This window comes from Pseudocercospora fijiensis (genome assembly GCF_000340215.1).
Source record: "Pseudocercospora fijiensis CIRAD86 unplaced genomic scaffold MYCFIscaffold_7, whole genome shotgun sequence".
In the NCBI taxonomy this organism is placed as follows: Eukaryota; Fungi; Ascomycota; class Dothideomycetes; order Mycosphaerellales; family Mycosphaerellaceae; genus Pseudocercospora; species Pseudocercospora fijiensis.
This window is the reverse complement of record NW_006921538.1, coordinates 227,626-248,842: the sequence shown is the minus strand read 5'-3', so window position 1 is coordinate 248,842 and position 21,217 is coordinate 227,626. Positions and strand designations below refer to the sequence as shown.

General features: G+C 41.2%; 4 protein-coding genes across 4 annotated transcripts; 3 read left to right on the top strand and 1 right to left on the bottom strand.

Moving 5' to 3' along the window:
- Window positions 1-20: 20 nt before the first annotated feature.
- Window positions 21-7,414, top strand: MYCFIDRAFT_176870 (uncharacterized protein; the record flags this gene model as incomplete). The annotated part of the gene is made up of 6 exons (XM_007930793.1): window positions 21-29; window positions 59-65; window positions 103-207; window positions 233-295; window positions 332-340; window positions 7,401-7,414. The coding sequence occupies 6 exons, from the start codon at window positions 21-23 to the stop codon at window positions 7,412-7,414; spliced, it is 207 nt and encodes a 68-aa protein (XP_007928984.1).
- Window positions 7,415-15,127: 7,713 nt separating this feature from the next.
- Window positions 15,128-15,929, top strand: MYCFIDRAFT_204357 (uncharacterized protein). The gene is made up of 2 exons (XM_007930792.1): window positions 15,128-15,239; window positions 15,294-15,929. The coding sequence occupies exons 1-2, from the start codon at window positions 15,134-15,136 to the stop codon at window positions 15,500-15,502; spliced, it is 315 nt and encodes a 104-aa protein (XP_007928983.1). The 5' UTR covers window positions 15,128-15,133; the 3' UTR covers window positions 15,503-15,929.
- MYCFIDRAFT_176868 (uncharacterized protein) lies at window positions 15,782-16,689 on the bottom strand (the record flags this gene model as incomplete). Its single annotated transcript, XM_007930791.1, has 11 exons — window positions 15,782-15,865; window positions 15,893-15,900; window positions 15,928-15,973; window positions 16,054-16,074; window positions 16,119-16,127; window positions 16,160-16,177; window positions 16,201-16,323; window positions 16,361-16,489; window positions 16,518-16,570; window positions 16,629-16,636; window positions 16,667-16,689. 11 exons carry the CDS (start codon window positions 16,687-16,689, stop codon window positions 15,782-15,784), a joined length of 522 nt encoding a protein of 173 aa, XP_007928982.1.
- A 390-nt stretch (window positions 16,690-17,079) lies between these two features.
- Window positions 17,080-18,870, top strand: MYCFIDRAFT_58653 (uncharacterized protein). Its single transcript, XM_007930680.1, has 4 exons — window positions 17,080-17,217; window positions 17,279-18,352; window positions 18,401-18,580; window positions 18,630-18,870. Exons 1-4 carry the CDS (start codon window positions 17,101-17,103, stop codon window positions 18,831-18,833), a joined length of 1,575 nt encoding a protein of 524 aa, XP_007928871.1. The 5' UTR covers window positions 17,080-17,100; the 3' UTR covers window positions 18,834-18,870.
- Window positions 18,871-21,217: the final 2,347 nt, after the last annotated feature.

The window sequence follows — 21,217 nt, the reverse complement described above, 5'->3', positions numbered from 1 at the left end:
CCTAGGCTATAGAGGGTGGAATGGCACGAGTTGTTGTTGTTGTTGTTGTTCGACAAAGACTCCTCGTATTCTATCGTTTCGTGTGTCTTTGGAAATGGCCAGTGCTCAAGTCAAAGAAAATTGGCGGAGCCTGCTCCGATCCCTTCTCGGCAAATGAGGCGGGAGCAACATGGTCAGTCTTCTTCTCATGGACAATGCTGTATGCTCGTGACAGTGCATCCTCTTGTGGCAGGTGAAGAGGTGCGAAGGTATGATCGATCCACCAAACTTGCCCGAATACAACTTGGAGTGTGGAGTGTGTATGTAGGCTATCACGTGCATGATGCCTAAGGCCGCAACTGTGCACACTTTATCTTTAGGCTTCTATAGAATTAGCCCTTCTTCTAAATACATTACAGTTTGTATTAAGTAGTTATAAGCCCCTTGCGTTTCTAATACGCAATTTAATACTTCTAATAGTCTATCCGACTACTACGTAGCTAGCGCTTATTACTAAAAATTGCACTAATACTAATATTGTCGTCGCCGCCGCTCTCGAGTATTCTAGTAGGTACTAGTCCGACTCGAGTTACTACTATAATTTTTTAGTATTAGCTGTCCGCTATACGAGAATATAGGCGCGCCTATTAGCGGCCTTTTATTAAAATAAGTAGTTAGAGAGTTAGAGCCTAAGGCATCGATAAAGCGGACTTAGTATACTACGAGAGCCCTCTTCCGTACTTAGAACTTCTACCTCTCTACGTACCTATCGAATATATAGTTACTATTATACCTCTACTAGCGAGTAGTAAGGGGCCTAAAAGTATAATAGTTATCGGTATAGATTAGTAGGTATAGCAGTAGCGATATATTTGTATAGATTTAAGGCATAGCAATAGGCGTTTAGTATATACAATTTAAGCGAGAAGACAAGACGATATAGCATTAGAATATAGCATTAGAATATAGCACTTATAGTATTAGTAATAGCATTATTAGTAATAGCATAGTAATTATTACTTAGTATCGGTATCTTATAGTAATAGTATCGACCGGGCGCACGTATTGCCCTATAGCATTACACATAGGAGACTCCGAATCTAGCATTAATAATATACGTATATGTCCGTACTTTCCCTACCGAAAGTATAAGACATATAGGAGGCCCTATATTAGCGTAGATAGCGGCTTTACGTAAGCGGAAATTACCTACCGAGCCTACCCGCGTATAGTAACGACCTACTAAAGAGCCCGATATATCGAGAACTACCCGCTCTAATAGGCGGTCTAAGTAGGCTACGTATACTAGAAGAAGGAAGGAATAAGTAGAATAATATTAAGGGTATATAGAAGATCGTAAGGAAGAAACATACTAGTTAGGATCTTAAGAGCCCGGAATTAGCTAAGAAGATTGCCAATTTCAAAGGATTTTATAGTTAGGGCAATCCTACGGAAATACTATATCGTACGAGTAGTAAGAGAGATCGGAACGAAGAGGACATTAAACGGACTATCTACCGGTAGAGTCTAGTATTAAAGGCATTAAAGGCCTCTTCCGGAACCTTAGCAAGCTCCCTATTATTATAGAAGCAAGCTAGTAGAAAGGAGTAGATCTATAGCGACAAGGAGATTAATAGGATTCTACTAGGGATTAATCTATATCGCCCGTACCGTAGGGCAGGTTATATCAAATTCCGAGCAGTCTATAGATTAAACCGATATTAATATAAGATCCTACGGGCCGAAGATAAGAAGAAGTAGGAGTAGGAGTTCTAGAGACGATAGCGACTAGCGAGGCAAAGGTCTCTCTTAGAGAGTAATATAGGATACCTAAAGGGAGCATTCGGGGAACTCGTAGGTACTAGAAAATTCCTATTATACTAGTATAAAGAGCTATAGGGTAAAAGGGGTCGTCCGCAATTACTACGGTCTTATCCCTCTTCTAGAAAAGGCTCTCGGCGTTCTTCTAGGTCTTACGCTAATACTAAGATATATATACCGCCGTATTCGCTACCTAATTCCCCCTAGAAGTAAGGCAATAGGCCTCCTTCTTTATTAGGATTATTAACATTATCGTTACGCTTACAAATACTACTACTAGGAAGTCTACTAGTTCCTCTACTACTAGTACCTAACATAGCGACTAGCGTAGCTAACTTAGAGCTAGTTAGCATATTTGTTAGCGAAGAAGTTAAGGGTAATGCCGAGCGTTAGTAGGACCGTTTTAAGCGGCAATAGGATTAAGTCAATAGCAGAGCCGACCTAGTTCGGTAGTATAAGGACTTTAATATATAGATAAAGGGTAAGGTAGTACGCTAGGTAAATACGGAATTAAAAGACTTAGTATAGAGACCTTACGTTAATAACGCTATAGCGATTACTATATAGACTATTAAAGACAGGTTCTTTACGAAATAGTTAAACATAGTATTATTAGCTAATAACTCTATCGAGACTATCGAAGCACTTACGGAAGTAGTATAGAAGAAAGATAAGGACTTAAGAGAATATTATTATCGCTACACAGTCCTACTCCGCTAGGCAAACGGCAAAGATAATAACACCGCTACTAGTACTAAGCGCACTATTCTTACTATTGCTATTAAGGGGTTCGTTAATAGCCTCGCGGATAAGAAGCTCCGTACCGAGATATAGCGTAAGAAGCAGTCTACCCTAAAGGCAACATTAATAGAGGCGGAGGCAGCTTAACGCCTTATTAAGGATAAGAAGAAGGCTAAGAAGGAGTAGAGAGAGCATAAGTATATAGAAGTGCTAAAGGAGGCTGCTACGTATTAGTCGGTCGGCAAGCAGTTACTATATAAGCTTAATTAACGTTTAAAGAAGTACTAAGAGGCTATAGAGTCTTATAATGCCGACACTAACGTAGTATAGTTAACTCTACTAGAGGCTAAGGATTAGTAGGGCTACCTATATTAATATAGTAACGGCTACTATTACTACGCCTTACCTTTACCGATACCTTCTTAATAGCGCTCCCTATATATACTACCGAGGAATTAGGCCCCGCCGCTACTATAATAGTAAGCTTAGCAACTAGGGTATTAATAAGGACCTCCGTAGTAGTAACGCTAGGGTTTCTAGTTACGCGCTCTACGTAATAATATAGGACTAGGTTATAGCGAGAACAACCTAATACTAGAGTACTATTATACGGCTATACGCCGTAGCCGTAAGCGTAATAGAGACGTCGACCTAACCCGGTCTTAGAATAGCTATATTAATAGCATAATCTAGTACCGATATAAGTTTAACAATCTACTATACTACGGATACGGCTAGCGTAGATACCTTAAGCGTAACAATATCTATACGGAAGATTAGCGACTAATACTATAGGAGAGTAGGTTCCTTATATATCTTATATAGGAACAACGAAAGGATTTCTTTACTAAGAATCTAGATACTAATCGGGGCGAGGGCAATCGAGGTAGATATAGTAGCGGTTATAGTAATAATCGTAGGAATTATAGCTTATATAGAGGCAGCCGTAGAGGTTATAGTAGCGATCGAGATTATAGTAGAATACCTCCTCCTAGGCCTCCGCTACTAAGCGATCGACTATTAAACGACGCGTAGAATAGTAACGCGCTATCGGTAAATACTTATTATATCGAAGTGTTACTAAACTAGGATAGTACGAAGATATTAGAAGAGCTACTTGCCGCTATTACTATTAGTAAGAAGAGTTAGAGCTAAGACGTCGATACGAATAAAGCTAAGGGATATAGTAATAGGGAGCCTACCGAGCCTACTAGTAATACGAATAAGAGAGTTTACTATAATAAAGAGAGTAACGGAGACACCGATATACTAAATATCCTAACTATACGGGTTATTAAGCCTATAAAGGTATATACCTCGAAGGTCGACAAAGGCGCTAAGCCTATAAAGCCTATTAATAGCCTCTTTAACGAACTACCGATTAATATAAAGAAGGTCCTTAGCAACCTAGAGATCCGCTTACTAATCCTATAGCTTATATAGTAGTTACCGTTCTTCCGTAACTAATATAAGTACCTCTTCTCGTAACTACGCTTCCGTAAAGTAGGTAAGCGTAAGGCTAAGAAGGCCGAAGAGGAAGATATAGCGGAGATAATAGAATTAGCCGAGAATAATAGTATCGCGGTTACGGAGTTATACGAGATAGTACTACTAGAGACCGTTATAATAGAGGTAATAAAGGCTATCTAGTTATTAACTATAGCCGATACCGGCCTTAGTAAAGGAATGCCTATAGTTACCGCGGAAGATATAATAAAGGAGTACTAGGTTAGCCTAAGTGCTACAATTAACGGTAATAGTAATAGTATTACCGTATAGATATAGGTAAGCATTAGTAGCTAGCGCTAGCGGGACTTAAAGACTAAGGCCTACTTATTGCCTATTAAGATCTATAACGCCGCGAGAGGAAGGGAGGTATAAGTACCTTATACCTAGTATATTACGGACTAAGGATTAGATTTAAACGTTATCTACCTATACCTCCGTAAGGGTATAAAGCTATAGCTCTACTCGGTTAAGCTCCTTAGCTTTCCGTTACTTAATATAAAGGTCGCCGATAGAGGCTTAGTTAGTATTATATACTTCTCGACCTTCTACGTCGATATTAGAGGCGTTTAAAGGGATATATAAGCGATCTACTACCCTAAGGAACGTAGCAACCTCTTACTTATTCTTAGTTTAGCGTTCCTAGACTAAGTTAACGCTATTTTACGTATTAAAGATAGAGCTATAGAAGTTAGAGATACTAGTATTAGAGAGTAGGTCGTCCGTATTAAGATAATACTAAAGTATAGCGACCTACCGAAGTTTATAATAGATATTTAGGACTTAATAAGTCTAGAAGAAGTAAAAGAAATAGAAGAGCGTAGTAGCGATAAGGAGGAAGAGGATAATATAGATATAGAAGAGCTAAACCGTAATTTAGAAGAGATAGACCTTAGTAATATAAAGGTAACTAGTAGGAAGGGCTAGGCTTTTTATTAAGTCCTTAGTATAATAAGAAAAGGCTTAGTACTAATATAAATACTAACTATAGCGTCGACGTTAATAGCGCCGAGCTACGATAGAAGGAGAGCTTTAAAGAGATACTAGGGTTAGGGTTAGGGTTAGGGTTAGGGTTAGGGTTAGGGTTATACCCTAAGGTAAATAATAGCATCTCTCGAAGAATTAGGCTATTTAGAGTATATAAAGTCTCGGAGGCAAAAGGCGATTACGTAAGCGACAACCCTAACCCTAACCCTTACCCTAAGCGGTACTACGACGTTTCCGAAGCAACCTACCGCTATAGTACCGAATACCTTTACTTCCGCTATTAGTTACTAGAGACGATCGATAATTATATAATCTAAAATAATAGTATCGGCGCCGAGACTACTAAGAAATACTCCGTTATACGCCGAGTTAAGCGCTAAGAGATCGATATAAGTAAGGGCCTCGTAGAACTAAAGGAATAGATTAGTACGAAGGAGATTAAGCTTAGTCTATTAATACCTAAATCGGATATACTAGAAGTCCTTTAAGTTCTATAAACTTATCGTAACCTAGAGGTACTTAAATAAGGAGACCTCGGACCTACTACGGACCTAATATAGTATCGTACTATCCTAAAAGAAGGTATATAGGTCTTCCGCGCTAAGCCGAAACGAATAAGCGCTAATAAGGAATAGTAGCTAATTAAGTATATAATAGAAGGGCTTAAGAATAGCCTCTTTAAGAGTATAGTAACGGCTAATAGAGAGATTAGTAAATAGAATACTAACTACGTTATCGTTACTAAGCTAGGCAAACTACGCCCGCGCCTTATATTTAACTATTACTATATATAGGAGTAGGAGAGCGGCGAACAAATACAGCTAATAAAGAAGAGCTAAGAGTTCCTTAGTAATCCGACCTATAGGTACTTCTCGAAGTTCGATATTAAAGACGTATACTAGACGATATCGATTTACCCTACTAATAGGCACCTACTAGCCTTCTATATACCTACGATAGGATAGCTCTAACTAACGCGTATACTAATAGGTACTAGATCTTTAAGTTTTACTATAAATAAGTATAGTAACGTAGCCTTTAGAATAATACCTCTACCGGAGCTAGAACCTTTACTTATCGCCGTCGATACTATAGTCGGCTTAGACTAAGAATAGTAACTACTATATATAACCGTTTACGTCGACGATATCTTACTAGCGTACCGAGACTAGAACGCCTAATAGCCCTTTATCCGAGATTACCTCTTCCCTCGCTTAGTATTCGTAAAGATAAAGCTATCCTTTCGGAAAGTCTATATTAGCTTTAATAAGTTAGAGATGCTTAGAGATATATACAAATCGGGTAGACGTAAGGCATTAAAACTAGTAAGAGTATAGAAGATCCTCGACTAGCTAGTGCCGTAGAACGCCTATAACGTACGAAGGTTTAACGGTATTGTTAATACTACGCGCGAATACGTTAAGAATATAGGAGAGGTTATAATACCTATTCGGCGGCTAATAAGCGACAACCTAGAAGATTAGCAATAGAACGAGGCTACTTAGCTAAGCTTTAACCTAGTAAAGAAACAGGTAGTATCCGTAGTAGAATAGTATAGATATAACCTAATACTACCGTATAAGATATACTTAGATACTTCTACTAAGGGTATAGGCTACTTTATCCGATAGAGGTAGGAGGTTACTTATAATAGTAAGACAACTAGCAAATAGGTACCTATCCTATACGATACCTATCTCTTTAGTAAGACCGAACGTAACTACGGTACCTATAAGCGAGAACTAAAGTTAATCGTTTATTTTATCGGCAAACATACCTATATATTCTAAGGACCTATTACTTCTATTATCTATACGGACTATAAGCCTATTACTAGCTTTATTAACGCCTAAGCAGATAGGATCTACGTACGCTAGCAAGACACCCTTCGATAGTATAATATCCGTATTAGGTATATCGAAGGCCCTCGTAACGTAGTAGTAGATACGCTCTCTTATACGATCTTCGAAGACGATAATAAACAGGACCTTAACGCTAAGACTATCGAACTAAGGAAGGAGTTAGACGTATATAATAATAATAACTTATAGATATAGAAAGATAGTAAAGGAGGCTTTAACGAGACGTTAAATAAACTTTTCGATAGAGGGGAGAGATACGAGAAATATATACTTAGTAGCATCGAATTAGCAAGCAAGAACAATACTACGTACGAGGAGGTCGATACTAACAATATACGAGTTGTCGTAACCTATAGGACCTACAATACTCGCATTAAAGGCGACAGATACGACACCTACGGCAACGCTATTAATCGACAACTAGGACCGGTATATTTCTAGCAACTATAGCCTTATAGCTTCCTTTCTTAATAGTATATCCTTAGCAACAACATCGAATACGAGGGCCTTACATTTAACACTGCTAAACAGTTTATAATAATACGGAAAGCAGAGATTTATCGTAACTTCGAGACCGCCGCTAAGATTATAAACACTAACAACCCTACTAAATAGAAGCTACTCGGCCGCACGGTATACGGGTTACGATAGTAACCGGCGATTTAGAATAAATACCGAGAGGCTATCGCGGAATAAGGCAACTACCTAAAGTTTAAAGCAAACCCTAGGCTACTAGAATCTCTTCTAGGTACTAGTAATCGTAAACTTGTAGAGGCATTACTAACTAATCGAATATAGGGCATTAGGTTTGAAGGATATAAGGCCGATAGAATAAGGGAATATTAGGGCCTAAACCTACTCGGTAAGGTACTTATACGGGTAAGGGACAGATTAAGGAAGGAGTAAGAGGAGGAAATAAGAGCACTACCGATTAACAATATTACTATCGAAGAGCCGTTGCTATAGATATCCTTTAGTAAACCTAAGCAACCGACTAAAGAGGCAACAATAAAAGTACCTATCCTAGATTGCTTAGAGATCGGATATAAGATTCTTTATATCTATAAGAGCGGCGATCCGAGCTAGATATACTATAACCCTTACTACGAACACCTTTGTTACAAGGTACCGAATATTATACCGGGGAAGCTATTAGATAAGGACTTAGCGCTTACTAAGCAATAGTATAGTGACATTATAAGGTACTACAAATATTAACAGATCCCTTAGACCTAGACTAAGGCCGTATATAGGAGCTTTAAGACTATTGCCGCTAGCTATCGATACTATATAGCGACTAGCATCTTATAGAGATATATTATTACGGATCGAATTAATAGGCGACGGATCCTAGTACCCTACTTGTTACTATACGAGATTGTGCTATTGCTATAGAAACTATACGATAAAGTAGGTTACTTTAATAAGCGTATCGTTTACTAGAAGCTTATTAACCGAGTGTTCTAGCTAGATATATATAGCGACATTATTAAATACGTTAAGGGCTACTTCTACTGCGTACTCTAGAGACTAGCAAACCCGATACATTTATATAAAGTCTTCTACGTACTGTATTCTAGTAAGGTTGTCGAGATTAATCTAATAGGGCCGTTCCCGCTAGAACGCACTAGAATTAGTAAGAAGCCGTATCGATACTTGCTCGTAGTCGTAGATGTCTTCTTACGCTTCGGCGAGGTAAAGCTATTAGAAGATAAGGAAACAGAGACTATATATATAGCACTAGATAAGGTCTTCGACGCTTCTACGGACCCTATAGTAGTATTCTATAACCCCGGCACTAAGTTTATAATAGTAATAGAGCACCTTCGATAGGATAGAGGCATCTACGCAATACTAGGGCCTATAGGAAGTAAGCGACTTACTAGCTCCGTAGAAATATTAAACCGAGTTATTCGTCGATTACTTAAGCGTAACAACAATAGTTACTTAATAGACCTAAATAGATACCCGATTAAGCAACTTAGCGGCTAGGTTACTAATGCTATTAAGGCAATAAGGCATGCCAATTATAGGCACATCGAGGGTATTAGATATTTACCTACGGAGATTAAGTTAGGCCTCCGACCGGAAGAGCTTAGTAATAAGGCCGATCTCTATCCTTCCGTATAACGATAGGAATTGATTAACGCATTAAAAGGCGTTAAAGAAGCTAATACAGCAATAGTTGATTTAATTAACAATAAGCCCGAAATCGACGTTAACGCTACTACTACGAGTTAGTAGCTAAAGGTGCTATATACTAGCCTCTTTAATATACTAGAGTACCTTACAACCCGGTATCGCGTTTACTCGGAAGTGCGTCGCCGTAGCAAGGCAGCATTAGCTAAGCGTATTAGACGTCTTTATCGGTTAATAAATACATAGCCTCTACTTAGACCTAGTAATCTCGTTCTTCTTAAGAATTAGTTAATCCGTTAAAAGAGTTAGCAACTATCTTAGACTAGCCTCTTCCGTATTAAACAATTAAGCGATAATATAGACAATGCTTTCGAGTTATAGACTGTCGATAGAACTAAGTTACTATAGGGCCTTTATTATCGTAAGCACTTGCAAAAGTTTACGCCTAGAAGTAGATACCTAGTAAAGTAGCAGATCGATATACTAGAAGGACTACTATAGCCGCGCATACTATACCTAAAGAAGGTTACAAAGAAGGTAGAAGCACATTACCGATTCAACTTACGCAATAGCGCTTAGTAATTAACAATCGATCGATACCTCCGAGACCTCCGTAATAGTTACCTATTATCGATATCGATCGACCCTTCTAACGTATAGTATTATACGCCCCGTAGCCTATCGCTTGCACTCGCCTACTAAGCATTATTACAAGGGCATAGATACGCAGGTTAGATTAGAGTTATAGATAGAAGTACAGATTAGATATAGTAACCGGCGTATTACCGACGTAAGAGACTAATTTGTATAATATCCTAGGGACTAATTAGCGTATAGGTACACTTCTTTTATATAATCTACTATTGTAGTAGATAGAATATTAGACAAGGCAATAGCGATACTATATCGCAGGCTCTACGACTTGTAGATAAGGGAGTAGTTAGAGAGTTAGAGCCTAAGGCATCGATAAAGCGGACTTAGTATACTACGAGAGCCCTCTTCCGTACTTAGAACTTCTACCTCTCTACGTACCTATCGAATACACAGTTGCTATTACACCTCTACTTAAGTCTATAGTCTCTTTCTATATTAATATCGCCGTCGCTATCTATAATAGCTCCCCCTACAACTTCTAACGCTTATATAAGCAACATCCCTAAGCTAAAGAATAAGGAGAATTATCTAGCATAGGCCTATGCCGCTAAGGGTACCCTTAAAGGCATATAGGTATAGCGCTATATCTAAGGGACCTATCTAAAGCCCGAGTTTAAGCTATTATCTACTAAGATATAGGAAGAATTTAAAGACCGCTAAGATAAATAGGAGGCAAAGGACTAGTTAGCGCGTACGTAGATATTCGCTAACTATGTATCCGAGATCTAGTAGTCGTTGCTTAGACTCGATACCTCTAAGGTAGTATAGGATTATCTATAAAAGAAGTATACTAGTAAAGGTAGGTCTACTAAATTTATGCTCTTCTAGGACTATATTACCCTTCGCTACGATAGCAAGGACGTCGAGAAGTTCTATAACGAATACAAGAAGAAGCTTAGTACCTTAAAAGACACTAAATTAGCTATTAGTTAATACTAGGCTGTCTATATGTTTATTATACAAATCGTACCGTTCTACGAGGCTTTTACGTAGATGCGCCGTAAGCAAATGTACGCCTTAGAATATACTATTAATAATAGTACCCTTAACAATATTATTAGCGCGTTGCTTAATAAGAACGTAGCTTAGTTAAACTAGGCCTAGTATAATAGCTTCTTCGGTCTTTAGCGCTAGTACTAACTATAAGGTAGCAATAGTAATAGTCGAGGTAACTCGAACCGTAGCGGTCGTAGTAGCTACGGAAACAACGGAAATAATAATCGAGGTCGTAGTAGAAGCAACTAGAATAGTTACTAGTCTAACCGTAAGAAGTGCGCCTATTATTAGGGGTCGCATCCGTCTAATCGTTGCTATAATAAGTACCCTTATCTAAAGGAAGAAGACCGACTACGCCGTAAACAGCAGAAGGCTAAGAAGAAGAGGGTATAGTAATAGCAATATTAGTAGCGTAGACTAACTATATAGTAATAATAGCAACCTAGTACGCAAGGCTTGTTTGCTAAAAATACACTACCCTTATTCTGTAACAATCTACGTCCGGATTTAGCACCGTTACCTAGTTTAGGTAGCAACTACGCCTTTAATGCGATTACTGTTAGTAACGCGGCATCTATAGCGCTTACTATAGCGACTCGTACTACTAACTAGGTTATAGACTCTAGTACTAGTATGTATACAGTTAATAACCCTACCTTGCTTCTTAGGTGTAAAGGTTACTGCATCCCTGTCCGGCTTAGGGGTAATACAAAGCACGCAATAATAGTAGGCGTTGCTTAGATAGAGGTAGTTAACGAGCATAGTATTAGCAATATAAAGTTGTTAGAGACACTATATATACTAGGTCTAGCTGCTAAACTCTTATCTACTAAGAAGCTAGCCGATAAGGGCTGTTTCTATCGGAATAACAAGCGTGTACTGTTTACTGTCGTTAACGGCTCTAAGGTTACTATTGCTTAGACATACCGAAAGAATAGTCTCCCCTATTTGCATATACCTACCTCTAGTCCTAAGGGTTAGGTTGTTACTCTTCTATCGAAGAAGGGGATGCTAATAGGTACGATAGAAGAGTAGTATCTACGATATAGCTATATCTATTACCGCAAGCTATTACGAATAGAAGCTAAGGGTTAGATTGTTATTACTAGAAACAAGACCGACTTCCGAAACTGTATTGCTTGTCGTATAGCAACGTTATATAAGGAATATAATCGACTACTACGCCTACGACTATCTACTATTTACTATATTGTCTATATAGATATAGTTACTATTACTAATCCTAGTCTGCTATAAGAGCGCTACTTTACATTGTTTATATGCGCTAAGTTAGCCTATCGATACGAATATGCTAGCTTACTAAAGTTAGGGGCTATAGTAGCTATTAAGGATTATCGTATATACGTTCGTATATAAACTAGCTATTCGATTCTAATCTACTGCCTCGATAGAGGGGGTAAATACGGCGGAAATTAGCTGTTAAGCTAGGCTCGTAATTAGGGCATTATACTACAGGTTATAGCACCTCATTCTTCTACTTAGAATAGCCTAGCTAAGGTTAGTAATTACATCGTATATACGACCGCTCGGAAGATAATGCTTTATACGAATTTGCCTAAGGCCCTATAGCCGTATATAGTTACTACTGCTATATAGGTCCTTAATATTACTCCTAGAACCTTAGAAGGTCTTAGCCCCTATACTATTATAGCTAGGGAGCTTAATTAGTCTCGAAAGCAACTACGCCTTTAACATCTTCGTGCCTATAGCTATACTGCTATTGTATATAATTACGGAGTAGCTCGTAGAAAGAAGATAGATAGTAGGGGCCTTGTTAGTAAGCTAGTTAGCTATGCTAAGGACTCGGTAGACTTAGGAAAATATATAATTTACCTTCCTAACTAGCGTAAGGTTATTCTATTAAAGGATGTCTAATTTATTAAGACGGCTAGTAAGCTATTGCTTCTAAAGGGCATAAATCTATACGCTAATCCTAACGACCTAGCTAAGAACGAGTTTATTACACTCGAGTCTATTATACCGGCTCTATTCAATTCTATAAGCAACGGGGCACCGCCGCCTTAGGAAGCCGCTAGTATTATTTAGCACATTCTAGCCTAATAGGAAGATGCTCTAGAAGAACCTACTTAGGACATAGAGGTAGCTAATAAGGTCGCTAATCTATTGCCGCTCGAGGATAACCTGCCGGCTATTTAACCTCCTTTAAGTAATAAGGATAGTTTCTAATTAGTAGAGGAACAGCCCGTATATTATCTATAGGCTAAGAAAGGTAAGCCTAGCTAGTTGCCTAAGTTTGAGCGGCTAACCGAGACTAGTAGTCGTTCTATACGCAAGACACGAAGCAATAAGAGCGCTCGTAAACTATTACGTAGTTACCTAGCCGATATAGGCGCCTATCGCAAAGAGCGCCGCACCCTTGCTAACATGCTAATAGCCTATATAAAGGGCTTTATAGCCGCCTACTATATTGCCGAATAGACTAACAAGCCTAAAGAGACTATTCTAATTCTAAAGAGCTTTAAGGCTACTAAGGAATTATAACACTAGCTATAATAGAAGGAGGCCTATAAGGCTAAATACAAGTTATTAATAGATAATTATACGTAGGTATACGTTTCTCGGCTAGAAGTACCTAGAGGTCGTAAGGTTGTCCGTAGTCGATAGGTGTTTACTATTAAGCGTAATGCTAATAGCAAGGTAAGCCGGTTTAAGGCTCGATAGGTTGTCCGTAGCTTTACTTAGGTTAAGGGACAGGACTATAATAAGACCTATACGGCTGTCGCTAAGCCGTCTACGCTACGAGCGCTGTTTAGCTTAATCGCCTATTACAACCTAGAGGCTAAGTAATACGATATTCTAACGGCCTTCCTTAATACGCTTATCGGTAATAAGTATAAGATCTACGTCGAGCAGCTATATAGCTTTAAAGACCGTAGTAGTAAGACTATAGTTTGTCTGTTACTAAAGGCACTATATAGTCTAAAGCAGTTACTAATACTATAGTACGAAGAGCTTCGAAAGTACCTAAAGAGCCTAGACTTCGTGCCGATAGTAGCTAATATATATGTGTTCAAACACATTGTTAGCGGCTCTATTATTGTTATCTACGTAGATAATATAATTATTATCGCCTACACTCTATTAGTACTAGAGGCAGTAGCTTAGTTACTAAAGGACCGTTTTAATATACGAGAGCTAGGCGACCTATACTACTATCTTAGTATGCGGATTATTCGTAACCGCGATTAGCGTACTATTTACGTCGTTTAAGATGCCTATTTAAATAGGCTTAGTAAGAAGTATAGCATATAGGGCCGAGTAGCTCCTGCTATACTAATAGCACCTCGATACGTTAAGATATCGATTTAGCGTATACCTAAGGGCTATACTACTAGCGCTGCCTTTAAGACTTAGTATTAGGAAGGTGTTAGTAAAGCGCTATAGCTAGCTATAATTACACGACCTAATACTTACTACGCTATAGGCCTACTATTACGATACATTTCTAACCTAACTAAGGAGTACTATACCGCGCTTCTTTAGCTTATTAAGTACCTAGTTAGTACTCTAAGCCGTAGCTTATACTTCCGAGGTATATAGAATAAGAACGAGCTTAACTTTGTTAAGTACTGTAACGCTTCCTAGGCTAATAATCCGATTACCTATCGCTCTATAGGAGGCTTCTACTTTACTATTACTAGCGGACCTCTATTATATAAGTCCGGCCGCTAGACGCTTATTATACTATCGTCTATAGAAGCCGAGTATATTTAGTTAACTACTAGTACGAAGGAGGCTATTGCACTAGCTCGGTTATTAGAGGAAATTAGTTATAAGGGTACTATTAAGCCTATTACGCTATACGAGGATAATTATTTAGTAATTGCTATTACTTAGTCGACGAGTGTTAATAGCTATACTAAGTATATAGACGCTAGAGTCTACTACATCCGCGAGAAGATCGCTAATAGCACTATCGCTATTACTTAGATTAGTATATACGACTAGATCGCTAATAGCTTTACTAAGCCGCTTAATAAGCTTAAGTATAGTCGCTTTGTTTAATAGTTAAACTTAGTAGACTATAAGGCTACGATTAAGAGCGCCGCTTAGCCTGCTACTAAGTACTAAATAGATAGTTTGCTAATAATACCCCGGAGGTAGTATTAGTTCTAAGTCGGCGATATGTTATTTGTTTATTTAATTAGCCTAAAAGTAGTCTAGTTGTTTCTATACCTAATCCCCTATTGCTTTAGCGGTTTCTTTGTTTGGCTGTATACACGCGATAAGGGGGTGACTTAGAGTGTGGAGTGTGTATATAGGCTATCACGTGCATGATGCCTGAGGCCGCAACTGTGCACACTTCATCTTTGGGCTTCTGTAGAATTAGCCCTTCTTCTGAATACATCACAGTTTGTATCAAGTATACATCCATCACATGCACCTTTCTTGTCCCTGCCCGAGGAATGCTCATTACAAGAGCTTCTCGTGGAGCTCTCATCAATCACCAAAATACCGGAAGCTGTGTTGGCGGACGACAAGAAGGGCAAACATTTGCCAGTGAGCGACACAGTAAGCTGCGTTGGATGTCTGGCCGACAGACGACACGCGTTGAAGACATGGCAGATTGCCTGCTTGGTATTTTAGACGTTTCAATGCCAGTCGTATATGGCGAAGGCTCCAAGGCTTCACTCAGGCTGAGAAAGGAGATCTTTGAAAAGCAACGCCCGCCTTCTTCGGCGCAGCAGCCTCCTCATCCTTCGACCGAGAGCAATATTGAGTCGGAGCACGAGATATTGGCAAGAGTACGAAGAAATGCTGCGGGAGTTCGATGACTGTGGCAGTATAGCTACATCTATATCGCCGGAAAGCAAAGCACTACGATCGTACCTCTCAAGAGGGCTCGCAACGCCCGGTTTTATGCTCGCGAGCAGGAGCTCTCAGAAGTTGGAAGCAGTCTTGGGGACGCTGTTGACTCATCCTTCTGTTTGCAATCGTGTGTTTGTTTTGGCGATGGAGGCATCGGAAAGACCGAGACTGCGTTGGAGTACGCCTATCGCTACCAGCATAAGTATGATGCCGTATACTAGGTCCGGGCGACGAGGGCCGACTAGCTAGAAGCTGACTACCAAAATATCGGGATTGGCTTGGGCCTGACCACTGGCGATGGCAGATGTGAGACCTATGTTGAGGCGGTTCTGAATTTTCTGCAAGGCATTATGCACGTGATAGCCTACACACACACTTCAAGTTCTAATACTGAATTCGAATCCAGCTTTGCGTTGGTTGCTCGTCTTCGACCATGCCTATTCTCCGCGAGAACACATCGGAAAATACTAGCCGGTATTAGCTAAAAGTAATTCTCGCAGATTGGTTACTGTACCACTCGTGCAAGGCTACTAAGCAGCTCTCGCTTCGTTCAAGTTCTAGTAGACGTAGGAGCCGTGCAACTCCACGATCCTACAAAGGCGGACGAGTGCATGCCGCTTCACACCCTGGCCAGGAAAATTCTAAAAACATCCTATACCCCGACCGGAAATCGAGAAGAGGTTTTGATATATATACATCGAGAACTGTCTGGAGATTTCTCATTCTGCGCATTTAGCAAAATCATCTTCCATTGAGCATTGGAAATGTATTCGTCTTCGCTATATCTCTATCGCACAGCCATATAACAACAACGACATCGACACCTGATATGTGAGGAGACGAAGGGGGAAGTCTCGACGTGTGCCATCCAGATCACAAGGCAATGGTGTGAGACGTGCATCAGCTTCCCTTCCCCAACGTGCAGACTCCTTCTCACGCGAGTCCATGCCTTTCTATGTCGTCGCTCGTCATCTCAACCACACCGCGTGGACGCTTTGTTACCGGCAGTGCCTGCCAACTACAGTAGCCTTGTACTACCATGCAAAGAAGACACGCCGAAGCATATTCTACGACATAAGGCCGCGACAAGACTTGGCAAACTTGGCAGAGCGGGCAGAATCTAGCCTCACTTGTCTGCGCTTTCCGATCTCATAAGCAGTTCTAAAATATAGGCCTGCAGAGTCAAATCTTCAAAATGGCGCTCCATAAGAACCAGAATAATCTTGGGCAGCGTAGGCATTGAATGCGGTGTGGTATGTCTCGACGATGGATTGCAGGCCTAGGTAATAGGCCCGTTTGTGGGTCATATCTCGCAATGCCATCTTGCCCCGACACCATCTCCGGTGCCAAGCACGCGAGCCGACTGGGCCATCATCAATCTTGGACATCTCTGATATCAACAACGCACGCTTCTCGACCTTGGCAATTCTCTGACCTCCCAAGCTCCAGATGGAGACCCCGAGAATCATTCCAGAGTCGCTTCTGGGCATATAAAATGTCGATTTCCTACTGAGAAGCTCGTCCGGCACTCCTTGTCCGCAAGCAACCCAAAAATTGACACATCATGGGAGGAGCAACGCCCTCTGGAGGCCTGAACCTCAACATCAACTGGAAAGAGCATCGCTGGGCAATTTTCTTTTGCTTGGTGGCTACGATTGGTGCATTATGCTATGGTTATGATGTGAGATTGCATTGCTGCTGGCCTGCATGAGCAACAGTGTAACTGACCACAAATCGTCCAGACCATCTACTACACCGGCATCCAGGGCATGAGATATTTTGCCCGCGACTATGGCCAGCAAGAAGCCGACGGCAGCTACGAGCTTGGAACGACCTTTTTGTCCGTATCGGCATCGATCATCTACGTTGGGGAGTTCTGTGGAGCACTTCTGGCGGCACCCATCAACGACAAATTGGGCCGGAAAGCTGTCTTCGCATGTGCTGCCACCTGCATCATCATTGGTGCAATTGTGCAAGTCTGCGCCTATAGAATCGCCGGCGTATTCTACCTTGGCCGTGTCTTCGTCGGCTTGGGCGTTGGGCAGTTCACGGCGACCTGTCTGATGTATGTTGCAGACGTTGCTCCAAGCGCGATCCGAGGACCAGCTTTGATGATGTTCCAATTCATGCAATCCATCGCACAATTTGTGGGAGCCTGCGTGAACCAAGGGACTGAAAATATCGATGGCGCCGCTCAATATCGACTTCCTATGGGACTTTTAATCATCCTTCCACTGACGATGCTGATCCTGCTTACCATAACCCCGGAATCGCCAGTGTGGTACATGTCAAAGAACAGGCGCGGAGATGCTAAGAAGTCGTTGGAGAAAATCAATCGCAGTGCGCCGTCCTACAATGCCGAGACAGATCTGAAAGTCATCGAGGACCAGATCAACCTTGAACGAGAAATGGCAGCGGAGTCGAGCTGGTCGTCACTATTCTTGGACCCTGTCGAGCGACGCAAACTCTTCTACGCCTGTGGAGTAATGTTCGTGCAGCAGATCAACGGTATTCAGTTCTGGTATACCTATGGCGTAGTCTTCGCCCAATCAATCGGAGTCGGTGAGCCATTCACCATCAACACGATCATCTATGTCGTACAGATCATCACTGTTGGCCTATCCGTTGTTTTTGGCAACCGTATTCGAAGAAGGACGAATTTGCTCGTCTGTACGATTGGAATGCTGGCATCGCTCGTTGCTGTTGGAGGGCTCGGAACGGCGAAAGACGCAGAAGGAAACTTCTCTCGCGGTGTTGGGATCGGTATTGTCGTCTTTGCATATTTCAACATCGTATTCTACAACTTCTCGATTGGCGTACGTAATCCCTCCTTAAGCTTGTGCTATGTCGCTGACACTTTACAGACCCTTTCTTACACCATCGCATCAGAAATGGCTGTTGGACGAAACAGAAACAAAATTACCTCTTGCGCTCTTGGCACGTTCTTCTTCACCGTCTGGTTGATGGTCTTCACAAGTCCTTACATGTACTACGATGCGAATCTTGGACCGATGGTCGGCTTCGTCTACGCCGGCACCACATTAGTGAGCTACACCATTCCAATCCTTCACTGCATGTTGCTAACGTACGTAGCTCCTCCTCGCATACTCTTGGTTCTGCGTCGGCGAAACTACAGGCAGGACCAACGATGAACTCGAACGTTTCTTCATCGAAAACATTCCTGTTCGATTGTGGATATCTCATGTTTTCGAGAACGATACTTCCTCGTCAGTTTACAGCGATGGAAAGGAAAAGGACGCTACAGCCTTAGCAGTACGGGTTAAACAAAAAGTCTGAGAAGAGTTGGCAAGCTGCCTCATATCTCCTTCGTAGCAAACTTGTTCACATTTTCAATCTTGATCATGTCTAAAGTCTTCTCGTGCAGATACCACTTTTGGAGCCTTGTCCGGTCCCATTTCTTTCATCGCCTAAGCAAATCTATAGACAGAGATGAAGCTTTCCGAGCTTTGTCGTCGTGATTGAAGAAGGCTAGTAGCCTACCGAGCGGCCATCGTAATCAAGTCTCGCCTGCTCCATACTCGCACCAACAAACCCATACACATCATCCTCAAACTTGTCCCCCTTATCCGTCGTCTCAAACACTTGATCGTAACAACTCGGAAACCCTTCCTTCTAGATCGCTCCCCGATACGCATTAACTAGCGTTCCCCGAACGAACCCCGCGTCCTACGTTTCTCTATCTTCTTTTTTCGAACCGCTTCCATGATTGCTTCCCACGTGTAATAGCCGGCCGGTGCTGTGAAGGCAGTAGGATTTTCCTCTTCGGGGTTTGACGTATAGGAGAGATGCGAGTGCCGTTTCGGTTAGGGTTTAGTTATAAGGTCGGATTCGCCGACGTAAGGGAGATTTTTCTCCGCGTATAATAATGTATTTTGTAAGCTTGTTAATAATAGAGTTGCGGTTTACTAGGAAGGAGGGCGCAATCTAGCCGGTATCGATAGTTAACTTATTGCTTCGTCGTCTTTATCGGTAATATCGCCTTTACGGTTTGCTTCTGCTTCTTCTTCTTCTTCTTCTTCTACTTCCTCCTCGTCTTTATTATCCTTAAAATCGTCGATCTCCTCTCGATCCGTAGATTCTATAGTCTCGTATAGGGTGTTGCGGCAAGTAGGACACGTATTGTGATTAACTATCTACGTCGCTAGGCATTCGCGGTAGCAAGTATGCTTATATATTGTCGTAAACGGGTTTATAAGCTTATTAAGACATACTAGACAATCGGTATCCGAGTCGAGCGGCTAGAGCTAAGCGAGGAAGTCGTCTTTAGGTAGTAGTAGTATTGTCGCTGCTAGTTTGTTCTCAGTTTGTAGTAAGTTAGAAGTGCGAGAGAGGAAGTCGTAATAGGAGGCAACGAAGCTGTCTTTCTGTTTAAGCAAGTATCGACGTAAAGGTAAGATTCGATGTTTGCTTCTTCTTGTCCTTTCCGTTAGCGACTATTCGTAGCGTATCGTTTTAGATAGGACAACCTTATATCGCGCGCTAAGACTTGCGCTAAGTTATTTTATAATAGCTCTTATCCGTTCTATATGTATAGAGTCACTCACACTCGGCGTCTTAGAAGGCTAGGTCTTTAAATATCCTAAAACATTCGTAGACTAGAGCTTGCACGGCTACAGTCTAGAGCCTAATTTCGAAACTATTCTTCTAAGACATCGCATCGGCACTCTTAGTCTTTGTGGATCTCGGCTTCGGGATTTCTTGTTAAATGTAGACAGTAATTAGATAAGGCGGAAGAAGCTGTACTAGATCCCTTCGGTAGGCACCTTTAGTAATTCTCGTTACTATTTAGTAGCGCCGAGAGGACAATAGTAGGCTATATACTACTATTATAATCGGTTTTACGAAGAGCGCCTTTGCGCGGAGAACCTAAGGGATATATAGCAGACCTTCTTACAACCTCTAGGCCTATCTAAGAGGGTCGGATAATACGCTAGCTAAATAGCTCTTTATATATAAACCCCCCGACGGAAGCCTACTAGACTAGAGCCCTTAGGAGCGTCTAGAGGCCCTTTAAGGCCTACTCTCCTTCCCTTTTCTCCTCCTCCGCGGTGCGGGTATAGCGGTAGTAGCGGCAATACCGGCTGTAACGGAAGGGGCCTAGTAAAGAGATTTTTAGGGGCGTCCGAAAGGGGTACCGAAATTAGGGTTAGTAGTACCCCTTAGCGACGGTAGAATCGCCTAAAAGCCTCTAAAGTTGTATTAATAAAGATAATATAACACTCTCGCAACGCAAGACCTAGCCTTAGCTATACTTTACGCCCGCCTTCGAGTATTTAATAATCTTTATCGAATTTGTTAGTTACTAGTCTATCTAAGGAAGCTAGTAGACGCTTACGCGAGAATTAGCTAGATACTACTAGTAATAGTAAGTCCGCGAACGACTTAGACGCTACTCTAAGTCCGAGCAAACAGTTAGAGACTAATGCCTTCGTAGCAAGTTTCCTAAGGATAGCGCGCTAAGATCTAGGGGATTAGGCCGATAAGCCCTAAAAGGTCGAGGACTAACGTACCGCAAAGAAGGAACGGAAGAGCAAGAAGAAGGAGAAGCGGGAGGCTAATAAGGCTAAGAGAGCTAAAACTATTGCTGCCGAAGGCTCTAATAGTAAGGCTCTAACTCGGCTATATAGACGCAATAGGTATACGAGCCTAGAGTACCTCCC